At 40.0% G+C, this 18,518-nt stretch overlaps 1 protein-coding gene, 1 non-coding gene and 1 pseudogene across 3 annotated transcripts in view; 2 read left to right on the top strand and 1 right to left on the bottom strand.

The window, feature by feature from the left end:
- HMGXB3 (HMG-box containing 3) overlaps positions 1-18,518 on the bottom strand; it is a 52,349-nt gene that overhangs the window by 22,095 nt on the left and 11,736 nt on the right. For both annotated transcript variants that reach the window (XM_054487734.2, XM_054487735.2), the window contains 5 exons: positions 12,224-12,355; positions 6,211-6,629; positions 3,976-4,151; positions 3,741-3,838; positions 150-248 (listed from right to left, as the gene is read on the bottom strand). In XM_054487734.2, the coding sequence (XP_054343709.1) occupies positions 150-248; positions 3,741-3,838; positions 3,976-4,151; positions 6,211-6,629; positions 12,224-12,355 (924 nt within the window). The remainder of the gene's footprint in view (positions 1-149; positions 249-3,740; positions 3,839-3,975; positions 4,152-6,210; positions 6,630-12,223; positions 12,356-18,518) is intronic.
- On the top strand, positions 1,536-1,639 carry LOC129037744 (small nucleolar RNA U13). The gene has a single exon (XR_008502969.1). It is a non-coding gene; the product is annotated as a small nucleolar RNA U13 (small nucleolar RNA).
- LOC129037105 (small ribosomal subunit protein uS10-like) lies at positions 8,848-9,369 on the top strand (annotated as a pseudogene).

Here is an 18,518-nt window from a genome sequence, read left to right as displayed (position 1 = left end):
GGATGGGATCTTCAGCATTAACAATCTATACCTGACCCTGTTCTCCCTCCCAGCTACCACCACCCTCTCCCCCAGTCTCCTACTGACCTTCAACCACAAAATCAAAACAACCTCCATGTCAACCCACCACCACCTAGCTGCATACTTACCAATGTGACAGTGCAGCTGTACTTATATGGAGGAAACATATCGGGCTTGACCTCCACAACTTTCACCTGAGAAGTCCTGTTGGATGGGCCACTTGGTAGCTGTGGATCAGAACAAATTGTTTAGTGCTTTTGAAGCTTAGCCAAACTCCTGAGGTCCCATGTCCTGAAACGACTTGAGGGAATGCTTTCCTGGGGAATTCGTAGAGTTATTCTCCAAATGAGCCCTCTGGACTGCCAGATGGCAGTCACCAGCCCACCAAAGGCTGAGTGTCATGTTCAAGTCCAGGGCTTGCCACATGCTTCTGTGCAGTTTCTAATACCATGTATTAGAAACACCATGAATCAGATTTACAACTACTAGAGTCATAAAAGCACATAATAGCTTTTATACATATAAATACATGGTTGAACAACTTTGCATAGAAAGATGTCTGAAAGACTATTCACTAAAATGTCACAGGGTAAGAGGACAATCATGGTTGTTTCTCCCTCTTTACCACTATCTACAAAATTTTCTTTTTTTTTTGGTAGCGATGTGGATCTCACTATGTTGCCCAGGCTGGTCTTGAACTGCTGGACTCAAACAATCCTCCCACCTCAGCCTCCCAAAGTGCTGGGATTACAGGCATGAGCCACCATGCCTGGCCTCAAATGTTTTATAAGGAATGTATATTTTACTTATATAGCTAAAAAAAAAAAGAGAAAGAAAAGATAAAGCATACAAAATTAAAATTATTCTATAATAATGAAGTTGATTTTCTGAATATCTCATGTACCTCTTTACTGGTTTAAGACTAGTAAAAGAGCTTGTGGCTTTTAACAAATACCCAATGTCACCAATCAAAAGGAAACTATTTACAGAGAAGACTGGGGTTTACCCAAGTAACAGAGTGTACATGAAGGGAATCTAGGGGCTGGAAATCTACAAAACTACCGACGCTAACCAGATACCTTCCTTCTACACCGCAAGATCACACATACACCCAGAGCTGCCACATCTGTGTGGAAAACAAAACAGTTCTCAAAGTAAAAGCCAGTTGATATTCCTGTCAGGGCAAATGTAAAACTGTTAAAGAAAGGAAGTTAACTGACAAAGAACACATGACAAGGGAGATGGCAGACCCGTTTTCCTATTCCAACCTGGTCCATGACACAGTTTTCAAACTACAGGTCACAATCCAATGAGGGGTCATAACATTAATTTAATGGGTTGAAACCAGCATTTTGCAAATAGAAATGAGAAAAAAAAAGTGACTGCATATAGTAAGGGCACAGCTTCATTAAACCTTTAGTATATATGTTTACTGGGCAGTAATTAAAAATATGCCTGTTACTGAGGGTCATGATCAAAAGCTTGAAAAATGCTAACTTAGGAAATTTTGAGAGATCCTTTTATAGCTCACAAGTATGACGATCTGGTATTCATGCACATGGGTGAGATATGCCTCCCTCAAACCTCATTACAACGTCAGCATATTACCCATTTGACATGAAAAAAAAAAAAAAAACTTGATAACTATTCTAGCTACATACAGCCAAAAAACCAACCAACCAACCCCACTAATCCATGGAATTTGGACACACAGAAAATTTTTTAATATCTGTATCACTAAATGAAGTGAAAAATATAAGCCACAAACTAGTATATGGAGTAAGGGCCAAGTTTCTGATTTTTAAAAAACTGTATTAAAAAATAAACACACACAAATTCAGGAAAAGACCTGAAAGCACATCGGATGGTCATTCTGGGTGGCAGGATCATGAGGGACTTTTCTTTCTCCTTTACCTGAATTTTCTATATTTTCTACAACCATGCATTCATTTTTAAAAGGAAGCTAAAGAGACATGACAACTAAATGTTAATATCTGATCCTAGACTGGATCACAGACTGGAGAAAAATATGCTATATAAAGGAACTGTCCTAGAATAGGAGGGGCTTTAAAAATATACAATAAAATAAAGAAGACACTGGGTGAGGCGGCTAATGCCTGTAATCCCAGTACTTTGGGAGGCCGAGGAGGGAAGAGGATCGCTTAAGGCCAGGAGTTTGAGATCAGCCTGGGAAACATAGCAAGAGACCCCATTTCTACAAAAAAAATTTAAAAATTAGCTTGGTTTGGTGGTGCCTGCCTGTGTACCCAGCTACTCAGGAGGCTGAGTTGGGAGGATTCCTTGAGCCCAGGAGTTCGAGGCTGCAGTGAGCTATGATTGCACCACTGCACTCCGGCCTGGGCAACAAAGCAAGACCTTGTTTCTGGGGGGAAAAAAAAAAAATATATATATATATATATATATATATATATATATATATAAAATTGGGTCTGTGAAAAGAAAATAAATCTTGGGGCCCCCAAATCTCTACGCTAAATGGAAAAGTCAAGCTGGGAACCGCTTAGGACCAACCTGCCTCCCATTCTATTCAAAGTCACCCTCTGCTCACTGAGATAAATGCATATCTGACTGCCTCCTTTGGAAATGCTAATCAGAAACTCAGAAGGATGCAACCACTTGTCTCTTATCTACCTATAACCTAGAAGCCCCCTCCCTGCTTTGAGTCTTTCTGCCTTTGCTTCCAGTTGTCCTGCCTTTCCAGACTGAACCAATGTTTATCTTGTGTATGTTGACTGATGTCCCGCTAGAATGTATAAAACCAAACTGTGCTCTGACCACCTCGGGCACATGTCATCAGGACCTCTTGAGGCTGTGTCCCAGGTGCATGTCCTCAATTTTGGCAAAATATGCTTTCTAAATTAACTGAGACCTGTCTCAGATTTTCAGGGTTCACAGGTCAAATTGACACAATTTGGAATATGAATGGGAGAGTAAAGGTATACATCAATGTTTCAGTAAAAGAATATCCCTATTCTAGGCCAGGCATGGTGGCTCACGCCTGTAATCCCAGCACTTTGGGAGGCTGAGGTGGGTGGATCACTTGAGGTCAGGAGTTCAAGGCCAGCCTGGCCAACATGGTGAAACCCCATATCTACCAACAATACAAAAGTTAGCCGGGCGTGGTGGTGTGCTCCTGTAATCCCAGCTACTCAGGAAAGGCTGAGGCAGGAGAACCACTTGAACCCAGGAGGTGGAGGTTGCAGTGAGCCAAGATTGTGCCACTGCACTCCAGCATGGGTGACAGAGTGAGACCCTGCCACCAAAAAAAAAAAATCCCTATTCTTATGAAATACACAAACAAGCATAAAGGCATAAAATACCCTATAATGTGTATTTTACACACCCACATATGGCAGGGGGAACACACATGAACATAAAAGATAAAGCAAAACGGGCTAATACATTAACAATAGGTCACTATGGGTAAAGAGTATATGGGTATTCTCTGTACTATTTTTATTTTTGTGACTTTTTTCTAAGTTATAAATTATTTCTAAGTAAAAGGTTTAAAAACATGTATTCACTTGTTTTAAGTTTTAAGAAATTACTTAAAAAATAAACAAATCATTCATGTTAACCTCCAATCAGAGGTCTGCCAACATGGAAGAACTGGGATCTGCCTTTACCTATAGCTTTGATACATTAAATGGAAGCAGCCAGACCCTCAAACAGCTCCCACTCTGGAAAATGGGCCTTACCTTCACCTCACCAGGGCCAGATGGCTGTTGAATGGGCTGGCCCAGCTGCTTCAGTGTGCTTGGCTTCAGACCACAAGTCCTCACAGAGGGAGTCTTATCTGAGAGAACCAGAAGCCAAACTGGTGACTTAAGTGCATTCAGAGTCTCCCCAAGTCTCTATGTCCGTTCTCAACCCCCACTCCTGTCCCTTTCCTGTCAGACAGCCCCTCCATCCCAGGTATGCCCCAGCCCTTACCACTCAGGGAAAAGGCCTGCCTGGCCCTGGGCAGTCCCATGCTGCTGCCTCGCCCCACATTAACTGGGGCTGGCAAAATTGCTCTCATGGGTCTTGCTGCAGCCAGTAATGAGGACTTGCCCCGTGCTCTGCCTTTAAGCTCTGGAGCTCTGGACCCAGGGGTAAGCAGGTCAACTCTGAAAAGAATAAGAAGAGAAATCTGGAAATTCTGGAACAAAGGGAAGAAAACCAAAGTGCAATCTCTACATAGTGCTTCATTAGAGGATAGTATTGGGGTTAAACTGTCAAGCTTTAGACAGATTGAGCTCAAATTCAACCACTAAATAGCTGTGTGGCCCTGGGCAAGTAATTTCATTCTTCTGTTAACTTCAAGTTTCTAATATGTAAAATGGAACAGTAATTACCTATACATTATGGGGTCATTGCGAAGACACAGAAGTGTAAAACGATGCCTATAGCGTGTAATGCCAATCGCTATTATAGCTATAACATCTAATCTACCTCTAGTTAGAGCATATACTTATGACAGCAGCTTAGAGACCCTAGAGAACAGAGTCCATGTTTGCTTCATCTTTGCAGCACCAATGTTGAGCACAGGGCCTACACCACAGAGGAGGCCTCAATAAACATTTGCTAGAGTGATTTACGTGTCTCAAACAAAAGGTCTAAAGTGCACAGCTTCATCCTTTAAATATACAATACCATCGCCAAAATACATTGCTACATGATTTTTTTTTTTTAAAAAAGCAAGATGAAGCCGGGCGCGGTAGCTCACGCCTGTAATCCCAGCACTTTGGGAGGCCAAGGCGGGCAGATCACAAGGTCAGGAGATCAAGACCATTCTGGCTAACACAGTGAAACTCTCTCTCTACTAAAAATACAAAAAATTAGCCGGGCGTGGTGGCAGGTGCCTGTAGTCCCAGCTACTCGGGAGGCTGAGGCAGGAGAATGGCATGGACCTGGGAGGCGGAGCTTGCAGTGAGACGAGATGGTGCCACTGCACTGCAGCCTGGGCGACAGAGCGAGTTTCCATCCCCCCAAAAAGCAAGATGTATTTGGGAGGCCAAGGCTGGCGGATCACCTGAGCCCAGGAGTTCAAGACCAGTCTGGGCAACATGGCAAAACCCCATCTCTACAAAAAAAAAAAAAAAAAATACAAAAATTAGCCAGGTGTGGTAGTGCGTGCCTGTAGTCCCAGCTACTACAGAGGCTGAGGTGGGAAGATAGATTGAGCCCGGGAGGGTGAGACTTCAGGGAGCTGTGTTCGCACCACTGCACTCCAGCCTGAATGACAAAGCGAGATCCTGTCTCAAACAATAAAAATAAACATAAAAATAAAAAACAAGATGTAGAAGTATATATGTTGTGCTATGATCTGTGTTAGAAAAAAGTGGGAAAAAATATATATATACACACACACATACATATTTGCATACAAGGTATACAAGGTATTCTTATTTTTCCAGGAAAAGCCAGCCACAGTTAAAAGTGGAATCGGCTTCTGGTGTCCATTGCCGGCACAATTGTTACCAGTTGAGAACCACTGATACAAATAAGGGTCTTCAGTTACAAGAACACAACTTCCTCAGGGAAGGGATATACAAAGAATCCAATTAAGTATTTAAGGAGGAAAAGGGGAGAAAAAGATAGTGACTTCCTCCGACTTGCAAGGTACTCGGTTGCATGTTTTATATACAATCTTCAGTTTGTACCGTCAGCCTGTGAGGGTAAGATTTTCTAATATCCAACTCAAGCTTTTTCAGAGGAGAGAACTGAGGTCAAGAGACATGAAGTGACAATGCCAAAGGTCAAACAGAAACCAGAAACAGTCAGAACCAGTACTGAGTTCTCTGACCATAAGGCCAGAACTCTCTCTACAGGATGCTTTAATAAAGATTCTCTTTCCAAATCCAGTATCCAGGACTGGTAACTCATGGTTTGAATACTGCCCAGAGCCTATACCAGCAAGACTCTAATAACTGCTTTAGGGAGACTGACAAGAAGAGATGTGTAAGTAATCTGACAGCAGTACATGGATAGCAGAGTCCAGGGGGAAGGGACAATCTTTATATATCTCTAGGCCTTGGTTTCTGTATCTCTAAAACAGGAACCATTGCCTGGTCTCTGCTGCCTCTCTCAGGCGTGCTGTACAGACATGGGATAAAACAAACATGGGGCATTTCCAAAGCTGTTATTTTAAATACAACTCTATATTATCCAAACACATTGACTTACCCTGTAGGTTTTTTAGGAGCAGGGAGTGGACTGGAGGTACTTGTCCCCTCGGATGGTGTTGGTACGTCTGATCCAGGACTGTCATTGTCAGTTGTCCCCAGAGTGACCTCAGGCTGCACACCACTTTTGACGACTGGCGTCTTAGTGACTGCTGTACCACAATTCCCAGGAGCTTCCTTAACCAAAACATGGGCATCGGAGATGATCACTTCCTCCCACTCACTCTCCTCACCTACTTCTCTGGGAGGAGCTACGTTCAGGAGCTGGCTTACAGCTTCCGAATTCTCCAGAGTCAGTTTGGAGGCATTTTCCTTAGAGGAATTTTGCTCAGTGGTGACAGGTTGCTGATTTCTTTTCACCACAGAGCCTTTGGAAGAAACGCCAGAAGCCAATTCCACTTTTACTTTGGCTGGCTTTTCCTAGAAAAATAAGAATACCTTGTATACATAAGGCGTTTTACAGTTGATGACATTCACAAACATTCTCTCATTTTTAATAATATATGGGCAACAAATAAGGAAACTAAGGTCCATGAAAGGAAGAAGTTAACTTAAGATCTCAAGTGTAAAACTAGCCCAAATCTAAGTCTTCTGGCTACAGGTTCCTTTCACTATAGTATTATATGCCTTCGTTTGAATAAAGCTGTTCATCTTCTAATGAATTCTTACTGAAAAGCTTCTCCAGGTTTCATCAACCAAATGTTGGCATTTTTTAGTTTTACATTTAGTTTGACATTATTCAAAGTCTACTTCTGTGTGTCTAGAAAGAGGGTGACATACTGCCATACAGGGCCTAAAAGCCCTAAGTTGTTCACCTTGGTGGTCCTTTTATGAGATTCAGTTAATCCCAATGTGGCCACAACCTCATGTGGACAGATTCAAATTTTCCCATCTCCTTTGGGAAAAATTCTGTTTTTTGTCTCAGATTCTTTAAGGTGAGTCTTAAGAATGACTTACATATATGTCACATACTTTGCACTGGATCAAATTAACTCATGCATTATTATGTGCTACAAATATTCAAACTCACTAAAAATAGCAGCTGCTATTTTAGCTAGACCTGGCTTTAAAAAGTCCTTGGTGTCTTAGCTTTTATCCAATTAGCACTGCAGTGGAAATAATAGTATTATATATACACACATACACTTCTAAAATTGTTTTTAAATAGTGGTTGTCTTCAGAAAAGTTTTCTACCCACCATGTATATCATGAAGGGCACTGTAAACTAGGAAACATAAAGGCTGGATTCTATCAAGCTTAGCTCCACTCCTAATTAGTTATGTGGTATAAGGCAAGCTTCAATTGAATCCTCATTTCCACTTATGAAACAGCAAAGGGTTGGGCTCTCAGTATTTGTCAATAGGAGCCAGACAGCATTTTGGATGACCTAATTCTTTAGTGTGTAGGACCTCCCTGCACATTACAGGAAGTTTAGTGTCTGTGCCAATGTCACTAAATTTCAATATGACTTATCTCCCAGTCGCTTACTACCCAAAAACCCCTCAACATTTCCAAAGCCATCTGCACATTGCACTTCTAGTTCAGAACTAGTAACAGCCAGACATCATGGCTCATGCCCGTGATCCTAAGTCTTTGAGAAACTGAGGCAAGAGGATCACCTGAGCCCAGGAGTTCAAGACCAGTTTGGGAAACATGGCAAGACCACATCTCTACAAAAAAAAAAAATTAGCCAGGCATGGTGGTATGCAGCCTGTGTTCCTGTGTTCCCAGCTACTCGAGAGGCTGAGGTGGCAGGATCACTTGACCCCAGGAGGCTGAGGCTGCAGCGAGCTGTATTCATGCCTGGGTGACAGAGCGAGACCCTGTCCCTGTCTGGAAAAAAAAAAAAAAAAAAGAGCCAGTAACAGGTGACCTCTTAAGAGCTCTTTGGTAAAGCATTCTCAGATTCTAACACATAATAGCCCCTAAGAGTGAGTTAACATGGAGAAAATTCCAAGTCAAGTGCACAGAGCTTATTTACTGCAGGAGAGGGAAAATTTAGCAGAAAAACAGGAGACTAAACTCATTTTTTGAGATAAGATCTTTGAGCAAACACTGCCTACTAAGTAGGCTATTTTAGACAAAAATCACCGCAGAAAGATTGGATAATTTAAGCAATCTGAGCAAAACAACTCTACCTGGTGATCTCACATTTCATTAACTCAGCCTACTCATTTTAGATGTTACTTTCAAAATTCTCTGAGGCTGCAGGCTCAGAGAGACCTCAATTGCTGCCATCAGAGAGTCTTAAGAATGAAGCCTTGGGCTAAACAGCCTTATATACTATCTTTTGTTTTATCCAACTCATTGGGAACTATGCCACATATTTCTTGGGCTAATTTTAGCCAGTATAAACTCTAGAACAATACAACAAAAGGTGAGTCATTTCCTGGCTGGCACAAACACACTTGCAGCTTTGAGACAAATTACACTTGCTGCCTCAAAAATCAGAATTCAAGAAATCTTATTAATAGATCAGGGTTGTCCAATTTTGGCTTCCCTGGGCCACACTGGAAGAATTGTCTTGAGTCACACATAAAACACACTAACACTAACAATAGCTGATGAGCTTAAAAAAATAAAAATAAAATAATCACACACAAAAAAATATCATAATGTTTTGCTCTTTGAGGAAGACATGGTCGTAGGTGGTGCGGAGCTGCGGTCCGCCCGCTCCTGCCCGCTCCTGCTCCTGACTCACCGCTGTTCTCTCTCGCCAAGGAACAAGTCGGTCAGGAAGCCCGCTGCAGCCAAGGCTTTTAAAGACACCGGAAAAACACCCATGGAGCTGGAGGTGGCAATTCACCGAATTCAAATCACTCTAACGAGCTGCAACATAAAATCCCTGGAGAAGATGTGTGCTGACTTGATCAGAGGAGCAAAGGAAAAGAATCTCAGTGAAAGGATCAGTTCGAATGCCTACCAAGACTTTGAGAATCACTACAAGAAAAACTTGTGGTCAAGGTTCTAAGACATAGGAATGTTTCCATAGGAGAATCCACAAGCAACTAATTGACTTGCACAGTCCTTCTGAGATTGTTAAAATTACTTGCATCAGTACTGAGCCAGGAGTTGAGGTGCAAGTCACCATTGCAGATGTTTAAGTCAACTATTTTAATACATTGATTACCAGTTGTTAAAAAACAAAAAATCTCAATGTTTTAAGATAGTTTATGAATTTGTGTTGGGCTTCATTCAAAGCCATCTTGGGCCATGGGTTGGACAAGCTTGTCTTACATTCTGCAGCTAAACAGCATAGCAATGCCTGAGAAGTGTGGTTTAGTGGAAAACGCAATGGGATAATTGGCTGTGTGAATTTAGTAAGTCACTTTTTCAAAATCTATTTTTCCTTAGCTGGAAACTCAAAAGAGTTGAAGTAGCTGATAATCAAAGTCAATTTTATTTCTAAAATTCTAAGTGCATTGATGGTAAAATGTTACCTATCTTCTCTCACTCATTCTGTTTCTATAAGCTTTAGAAATCACAGTATCTACTCTTGATATGGTAATCCTTGCAAAACACATTGGTAAATTCTGACATAGCAAGTCAAGATAGGGGGAAGGTAGCTAAGAAAAAAACTGTTTTCATGCCATGAGCTTGATCTTATTAAGAGAACCATGGCTCTAAAGTTTTGCAGGCTGGGCACCATGGCTCACACATGTAATCCCAACACTTTGGGAGGCCGAGGCAGGTGGATCACTTGAGGCCAGGAGTTTGACACCAGCCTGGCCAACATGGTGAAATCCCATTTCTACTAAAAATACCAAAAAACCTAGCTGGCTGTGGTGGCACATGCCAGTAATCCCAGCTACTCGGGAAGCTGAGGCATAAGGATCACTTGAACCAGGGAGGTGGAGGTTGCAGTGAGCTGAGATCGTGCCATCCAGCCTGGACAATAGAGCAAGACTCTATCTTCAAAAAAAAAAAAAAAAAGTTATTTCAGTTAAAGCCAGGTATGATGGTATGATGGTATGATGTCATATGCCTATAGTACCAGCTACTCAGGAAGCTGAGGCAGGAGGATCACTTGAGACCAAGAATTTGAAATGGGCCTAGGCAACATAGCAAGAGATTCTGTCTCAAAAAAAAAAAAAAAAAAAAAAAAAAAAAAGTTACTTCAAAGTGGAAAAAAACCACACATACAAGAAATGAAAAAGAAAGCCACACATACAAGAAATGAAAAAGCCAAAGTAAAAATAGCCTGAAGGAGGGACAAGCCCACAATGATCACTGACAGTCTTTCATGCATAAGCACAGGAAATATGGTCATTTGAGAGACCTGCTTTGCATTGGTCAAGAAAGGCCAAGGAAGATTCTGACTACTATCCAGTTCAATCTCCCCACTGCAGTTAGAGAACTGCCTTTTTGGGGAATACATTGTGAATACACTGATGGCTTCACAGAGGCACATCAGAGAAGATGGCACGTGAGCCTTAGACAAAACCTCCTGTGAGACATTAGCACTAGGCCCTTCCTGACAACATGAAGAGCAATAGTAGGGCTAATAATTACATTGATGTCTATCATGATGATAACAGGACATTCACTGAGGATTTAATATGTACCAGAAACTGCCATTTAGTCTATATGGATAATCTTATTTGACCCTGCTAACATCCCTAATGAACTAGGTACTAACTTCCATTGACAGATGAGACAAAACTTAAATCCAGGAACAGATATAGAATGTCTTGACCAAGATTACATAGTTAAAAACCTTGGGAAGCAGGGGTCTGAACTGAGGTAGCTAACTCCAGAATTGTGTTAATTATCCTGTCTCCTGGAATTAGTGCTACCCTGAACTTAGCCAGTAGCCAAAACACTCATCCAGAGGGCAAAAGTCACCATCCCAGTATTTCTCAAAGAGATGTGAAAATTACCCCAGAGAAATTTAAGGTATGCTGCTATAAAAGGTTTTTCTACACATACAAGTTTGGACCATGCTGAGTTAAACATGTGATAATCACAATCCTAACCTAAGCCATTTTCACTAAAATAATGTCCTTTCCTTTCCTACCCACCCAAATTCTGTTGAATCTTCAACTCTCTCTCTTCTATAAAACCTTCCCTGTCTGTCTCAGTCCTTATAAATGTCTCTCCTCTCTGAACTAGGTGAGAATTTACTGCCTATTCCATCCATTTTAGCCCTTAAAATGTATAGTTTCATATAAAAAATGTGGCAAGTATGTATGTTTTATCTAGTTCGCACCAAGCATACACAGGTGACAATGTGTTAAATGGAACTTCAGAAGGGCACAGCTGTGATGCTCATTTATTTATTGAGTGTCTTCTATGGGCAAAGGCTGTGGGAGATACCAAGGTCATTAAGGAACTCACAATGTGACATAAACAGAAACACTGTTAACTGGCGATGAGTGTTAAATAAAAATGTTAAAGACATATAGATACAGACATTTATATATACAGATGGGGGATGACAGAAACAAGTAAATAAACATGGTGTAGTAGTTCATGGAAATTATGAAACAGGTACTATTTTTGAAAAATATTTAAAGGCATGATATGTTAAATTTAAAAAAGCAAAATATTATAGTATTGGAGATATCCACAAAAAAACAGAAAGAAAAATAAAAGGGAAAACAGTGCTCACAGTGCTGTAATCCCAGCACTTCGGGAGGCCGAGACAGGAGACTGTTTGAGGCCAGAGCAACAAAGGAAGACCCCATCTCTACTGGAAAAAAAAAAAAAAAAAAAAAAAGGGAAAGAAGAAGAAAAAAACAGATACAGAACTTATTCACAGAAAAAAAGACTGGAAAGAAGTACACCAAAATGTTAATAATGGCTTTTCTTTGGATGGTATATGAGTTTGGATAACAATTTATTCTATTTTTCTTTTGTATTTTTTAAACAAACTATATACAATGGAAATGATTTACTTGTATAGTCAGACAGTAAAAACAAATGTTAACTTTTTAAAAATCACTTGTTCCTAATGGCAAACAGAAAGCCTACTCTATGAGGCTTCCAAAGCAGCAACAGCCTATGGACCTTACCTTTGGGATCCACTTCCCTCCTAGGAAGTTACCACAGGTAGGGCACTTAGGTGGCTTGTGCCTGGTGACATATGTAAAGGAGCACCCTGGGCTGGTGCATGTCCCATGGCCCCGGCGGGTATATGTAGTGGTCTGTAAATAAAGAGCACATCAGAATCAATAGAACAATCCAACCTCTCTCAGACTGATGACCACTATAATCACAGCAACACCAGGAGGTCACAAGCTTGTGGAAGGATAACCAATTCATAATCATATCATAAAAGGTCAGTGTTGGAAAGGTCCTACAATACAACAAATTCACTTTTTAGAAATGGAGAAACTAAGTTCAAATGGGGAAAGACAACTGCCCAACATTACAGAGAGGTACCAGAAGAATGAAGAAAGTGATAGTTGCTATGCATTGAGCTAGGCACCACACAGTGCTAAACAGTTTATCAATATTTCATTTAATACTCTCAGCAATCATATTAAGTGCGTATTATTACTACTGAGGTTTAAATGCTTTGCCTCAAATCATCAATCAAGGGCAGAGCTAGACCTAGAACCCAGATTTCTCTATTCTTGGCCCAACATTCCTTCTATGCATCTAGCTGCACCCTCTGGCTCTAAATACTTCAAAGAATTTGCTTCGTCTTCATTCTTTAGACAACCAAGGACTTGGGATTCAGAATAAAAATAGATCCATGGTCACTGAAAAAATAAGGGCAGTTCAGGAGTATAAGCCAGGCCCTATTCTTTGATACTCAACAGAATGTAGTTATTTGCATATTAATATATATAGCCACTGGCTCTTATCATCTCCACCGACCTCCCTTTGAGCAAAATTTATTACAATGAGTTATAATATTTCAGCTACAAATAAAAACGACGCATTCATTAGTCATGCTCTGCTTCTAGAGTAAGGCTGGAAAAAAACCCATTTCTCTGTCATATTTGTTCTGTCACATATGAATGTTTACTCAGCTATTAATCCCAGCTTCCCTAGCCCAGCCAAAACGCAAAAAGCTCCCTTGGGGAAACACCAAACTACCATTAGCTACCTCTGCAAGGAAGTCTAAGGAAAAGGCTTCAATTATGGCTTCCAATTATGACAGTGGTATTAAGTCAAGGATGAGCGTGAAGTGGTATGGCACCAAAAAGAGGAAGATCAGGCTTTGGGTTCCAATTCTGCCACTAATACACTGAGTGACCTGGTGGTAAGGGACCTTAACTCTTGGGCCCTGAGTTTCTTCCTCTGTAAAATCACCTGTTCTTCCTATTTTATAGGCGTGTCTTGCTGAGAAAGTGAGATAAGCAATGAGAAAACATTCACTTAGATTCTACATGCTTGTGAGGGACTATTAATACTGGAATATAAAACATCTCTGATCCTTTCTCAGGTTGTAGCCAATGTATAATTCTCATTCTGAACACCTCAAGAAAGCAGAGTAAAAATTTAAGATAGGTTAGTTTCATAAGTAAATTACCATGAACTTGGAAATTCTTAACATTGTTAAGTAGGCTAGAGAAATGACTTCAGGAAAAAAACTGCTAATGTTCAAGGATGATGTTTCAGTCCTAAGTATTAATCATAAAACACTTTTCTAGAAGTGCTTGGCTGATATTAGAGTATGAAAGAACAGTAATTTCCAGGAGAATAAAGACTCAGGAGAAATAACCAGTTTCTCCATGAGTCAAAGCTGCAGGCTGTTCCTATTTTAAAATATTGCAGCTTTATTATCTACAACATATTGTTTATCCGCAGCAGAGATTTTTGAAAATAAAATAAACTTATAAGTTAAAAATATGTACTTTAGCCCTAAAGAAACTACTAAAATAACCAAAACAAAGTCAATAGCTAATAAGCCAATAAAAGAAAGAAAACAGATCCATAAAAAATAATTACATCAGAAGAAGGCAGAACAAAATAGATGAGACAAATAGTAAGATAATAGATCTAAATGTAACCATATCAATAATCATATTAAATATAAATGGCTTAAACCACCTCTTTTAAAGACAGAGACTGTCAGAGGGTCTTGCTTTTATATTGAAACTATATGCTATCTACACAAAGCAGAACAAAACAAAAACACTTTACGTAGATATAAATTAGTTAAAAGGATGGAAAAATATATTTCTTGATATAACAATAATTTTTAAAAGCTAGACATTAGACAAAGTAGATTTCAGAGCAAAGATTACTAGAGATAAAGGTCATTTCGTAATAACAAAGGGGTAAATTTATCAAGAGGGCACAACAATCCTACATGTTTACATACTTCACAAGGGAGTCAAAATTTGTGACACAAAAATTAAGAGAACTGTAAGAAACAGACAAATCTACAAGGATAGTTAAATGTCACTTTTTTTTTTTTTTTTTTTTTTTTTGAGACAGAGTCTCACTCTGTTGCTCAGGCTACAGTGCAGTGGCATGATCACAGCTCACTGTATCCTCCAACTACTGGGCCCAAGCAATCCTCCCACCTCAGCCCTGAGTAGCTGGGACTATAGGTGTGTACCACCACACCCAACTATTTTTTGCTTTTTTGTAGAGACGGGGACTCCCTGCTTTGTCCAGGCTGGTCTTGAACTCCTGGGCTCAAGCAATCCTTCTGCCTCAGTCTCTCAAAGTGCTAGGGTTACAGGCACATATCACCGTGCCCGGCCAGATGCCTTCTCTTATAATTGATAGAACAAGTAGACAAAATCAGTAAGGATATAAAAGGGTTGAATGTTATCAATCAACTTGACCTAATTAGATATGTATAGAACATTCCACCCAATAGCAGACTACGCATTCTCTTCAAGTGTACATAACATTTATCAAGACAGACCACATTCTGGGCCGTTAAGACAAGCCTCAATAAATTTAAAGGGATTCAGTTTATATAAATCAAAAAGGTCAGGCCACAGTGGAATTAAATTATAAATCAATAACAGAAAGATATCTGGAAAATCCCCAAATATTTGGAGAGTAAATAATACGTTTCTAAATATCTCATAGGTCAAAAAAGTAAATTAGAAAGTATTTGAATTGAATGAAAACGAAAACACACCATATCAGAATTTGTGGAACGCCACTAAAGCAGTGCTTAGAGGGAAATTCATAGCAGTAAGCACCTACATTAGAAAAGAAAGAAAGAGCTGGGCACGGTGGCTCATGCCTGTAATTCCAATACTTTTAGAGACCAAGGCAGGAGGACTGCTTGAGCCCAGGAGTTCTAAGACCAGCCTGGGCAACACAGACAGACCCCCATCTCTGCAAATAATTTAAAACAATTAGCTGGGTGTGGTGGTATGCACCTGTGGTCCCAGCTACCTGAGAGACTGGGGCAGGTAGGTCGATCCCGGGAAGTCAGGGATGCAGTGAGCCATGATTGTGCCACTGCACTCTAGCGTGGGCAACAGAGTGAAACCTTATCTTCCAAAAAAAGAAAAGAAAAAAAAGGTTTTGAATCAATGATATCAGCTTCTACCTGAAGAAACTAGAAAAAGAACAAATGAGTACTATCGGGGCAGTGAAGAACACACATGACCATGGCCATCAGCTGGATAACGACTGTCATCGTGCCCTGCTCACCTTTGAGGTCCTGCTGGTTCACAGATTGGATGGCCGCAATACATTCTCCTATATCTCCATATCTGTCCCCCTTTGGCTTTTGTTACTAACTTTAATGGCCACAACATTTAGGCCAAAAAGGGGCAATCATTGGTGGTTTGGTATTCACAGAGACTTCTGTCAGTTTCTGCTTGAGATTTTCCCATTTTTAAGAGAATATGGGAACATTTCATACGATCTCCATCAGGAAGATAGCGAAGGTGCTAAAGAAACATCGGTTCCAGAAGCTCCGAAAATTGCTCCAGTGTTTGGGAAGAAGACCAGGTAGTTTTAATCCAGAGCCCTGGGAAATACGTTCCCCCACCTCCCAAGTTAAATATTGATATGCCAGATTAAACTCCTAGAGAGGGCCCATACACAGATTCCACCTTGCCTTTGCCTCTTGTTCATTCATACCAAACCTGGAAATGGAAACAGGCACCAAACACTGTCATCTCATACCCTGTTTGAGACTGATGCCTCATCAGCATGCATCATAAATGGAGACTGTTTCAGCATGTGGGTGTGTGTGGTGTGTACCTGGGTAACAGAACTTGCTTTCCACGTTCGTGCTTTAGATGTAGCTGGGGGCAGTAAGTTGAACTGTTTTAGTAGGTCCTCAAAAGGAATAACTACACAGTGGTTTTCTTTAAAGCACTACTGTACCTATCAAAAGTATTGTTTAAAAGTATTTTTATACACTGTTAGTACAAAATTGTATTTCAGATTGTGCCTGTTATGACATAATAGCAAATGTAAAGAATTCTCTTTGTTTATAAACCTCACAGTTTATAAACAAACTGCATATTGTCTATTGCAGATGTCTTTAAAGATTGCATAAAACAATATGTGCCTGGTGTGGAGCTTACCAAAGTACTAGACATGAACACAGGGACTGCAAATCCCATGGGGGTTAATATTTAGGTGTTAGTAACCGAGTTCTGCACTGTGTGAAGGTCTCTGGTAGTATCCGTTAGTAGAGGGAGCAGCCACCGCCCTTGTGAACTTGTGACATGCTCCAGTGTAGTACCAGGCCATAAAGTGACACTGCTGTTTAGCACCCTGAATTTTTCCACACAGGTAGTAACTGTCCAGAAACAACCAAAATAAGCAACAAGTGGTTTGTCCATTTCTAAGAATCTTAGAATATTAGTTGGCTGTAATGTAAAGCATTACTTGTCACTGGAAAGCTGGAGAGAGTGGCCTTAACCAGAAGTGGCCAACAATCAGATATTATTTTAAGGTCTAAACTTTTTCATCTGTCAGCAATCGGGAAACAACAGTTCAAATTATCTTTGTAGATAAGTACATTGTTTATTACAGGGTAATAAGGGAATGTTATGAACAACTTTAGGTCAATAAATTTAACAGCCTAAATGAAATGGACAAATTCCTTGAAAGCCAAAATACCAAATGCTCACTCAAAGAGACAGTCTGAATAGTCCTATATATATTTTTAAAACTGGGCTTGCAGTTAAAAACCTTCTCACAAAGAAAACTCCAGGCCCAGATGACTTCACTGGTAATACTACCATTTAAGGAAAAGAACTGAGGTGGAGAAAATACTTCCCAAGTCATTTTGAGAGGCAAGCATTACCCTGATATGAAAAGTGGACAGAGACTGTATAAGGAAATTCTGAGCCAAATTCTGAGCAAACTATTTAGCAAATGAAATCCAACAATCTATGAGAGGGATAATACATCACTGTCAAATGAGGTTTGTCCCAGGAATACAAGGGTGGTTTACAATTTGAGTAACAGTGAAGTCCACCACCTTAACCAACTTCTGGAAAATTCTTATAATACTCTCAATAGACACAGAAAAAGCATTTGACAAAATCCAACATGCATTCCTGATAAAAGCTCTCAGAAAATTAGGAATAGAGGGAACTACCTAAACATGATAAGGGCATGTAGGAAAAACCTATAGTTAATATACTTAATGAGGAAGGACCGAATCCTTTCCTCCTTACATGAGGACGAGACAAAGATGTCTGCTCTTACCACTTCTATTCAGCATTGTACCAGAAGCCCTAGACAATATCATAAGGCAAGAAAAAGAAGGAGTTCAAATCAGAAAGGAGATATAAAACTGTCATTACTTGTAGACAGCATGATTAACTTTGTAGAAAACCCAACAGCATCTACAAAAGTTACCAGAACTAATAAGTGAGTTAAGCAAAGTTGCAGAATACAAGCCCAATATACAAAGCAATTAATTGTATTACGATATACTAGTTGTAGGCGATCAGATATTGAAAATTTTCTAAAAATGCCATTTATAATAGCGTGAGAAAAAGATAAATAGGGATAAATCTCAACCCTGATGCTGAAAAAAATAACTGGGAATCAAGAAAGGAATCCAGTCTGACTTGTCTTGTAACCTTGAACAAGTCCTTTCTCTCCTCTGGGCCCTTTTCCTAATCTGTACGATCACAGTATTGAATTAGATCAGTGGCTGCTCATTTTCCTAAATCATGTATGCTTACGAAAATTTTATAAAAGCCATGGAATCTATTCCAGGAAGAAAGTTTGTATAAAACTTGAGGTGAGTTCATGGATCCCATGGAGATCTATCTACAACTCCCTCACCCCCATTAAGAACATATGGACCACATAATCCCTGAAATCTTTGCCAGGCCTTGCATCCTGAGGTTCTAAGACTTTTAGAAATCTTCTTGGTCCTACAACTGGTAGCTCAGAAAGAAAAAA

The sequence above is a fragment of the Pongo pygmaeus genome, chromosome 4, assembly GCF_028885625.2.
Source record: "Pongo pygmaeus isolate AG05252 chromosome 4, NHGRI_mPonPyg2-v2.0_pri, whole genome shotgun sequence".
In the NCBI taxonomy this organism is placed as follows: domain Eukaryota; kingdom Metazoa; phylum Chordata; class Mammalia; order Primates; family Hominidae; genus Pongo; species Pongo pygmaeus.
The sequence above is the reverse complement of the archived record's forward strand: the minus strand, read 5'-3'. Positions and strand labels throughout refer to the sequence as shown.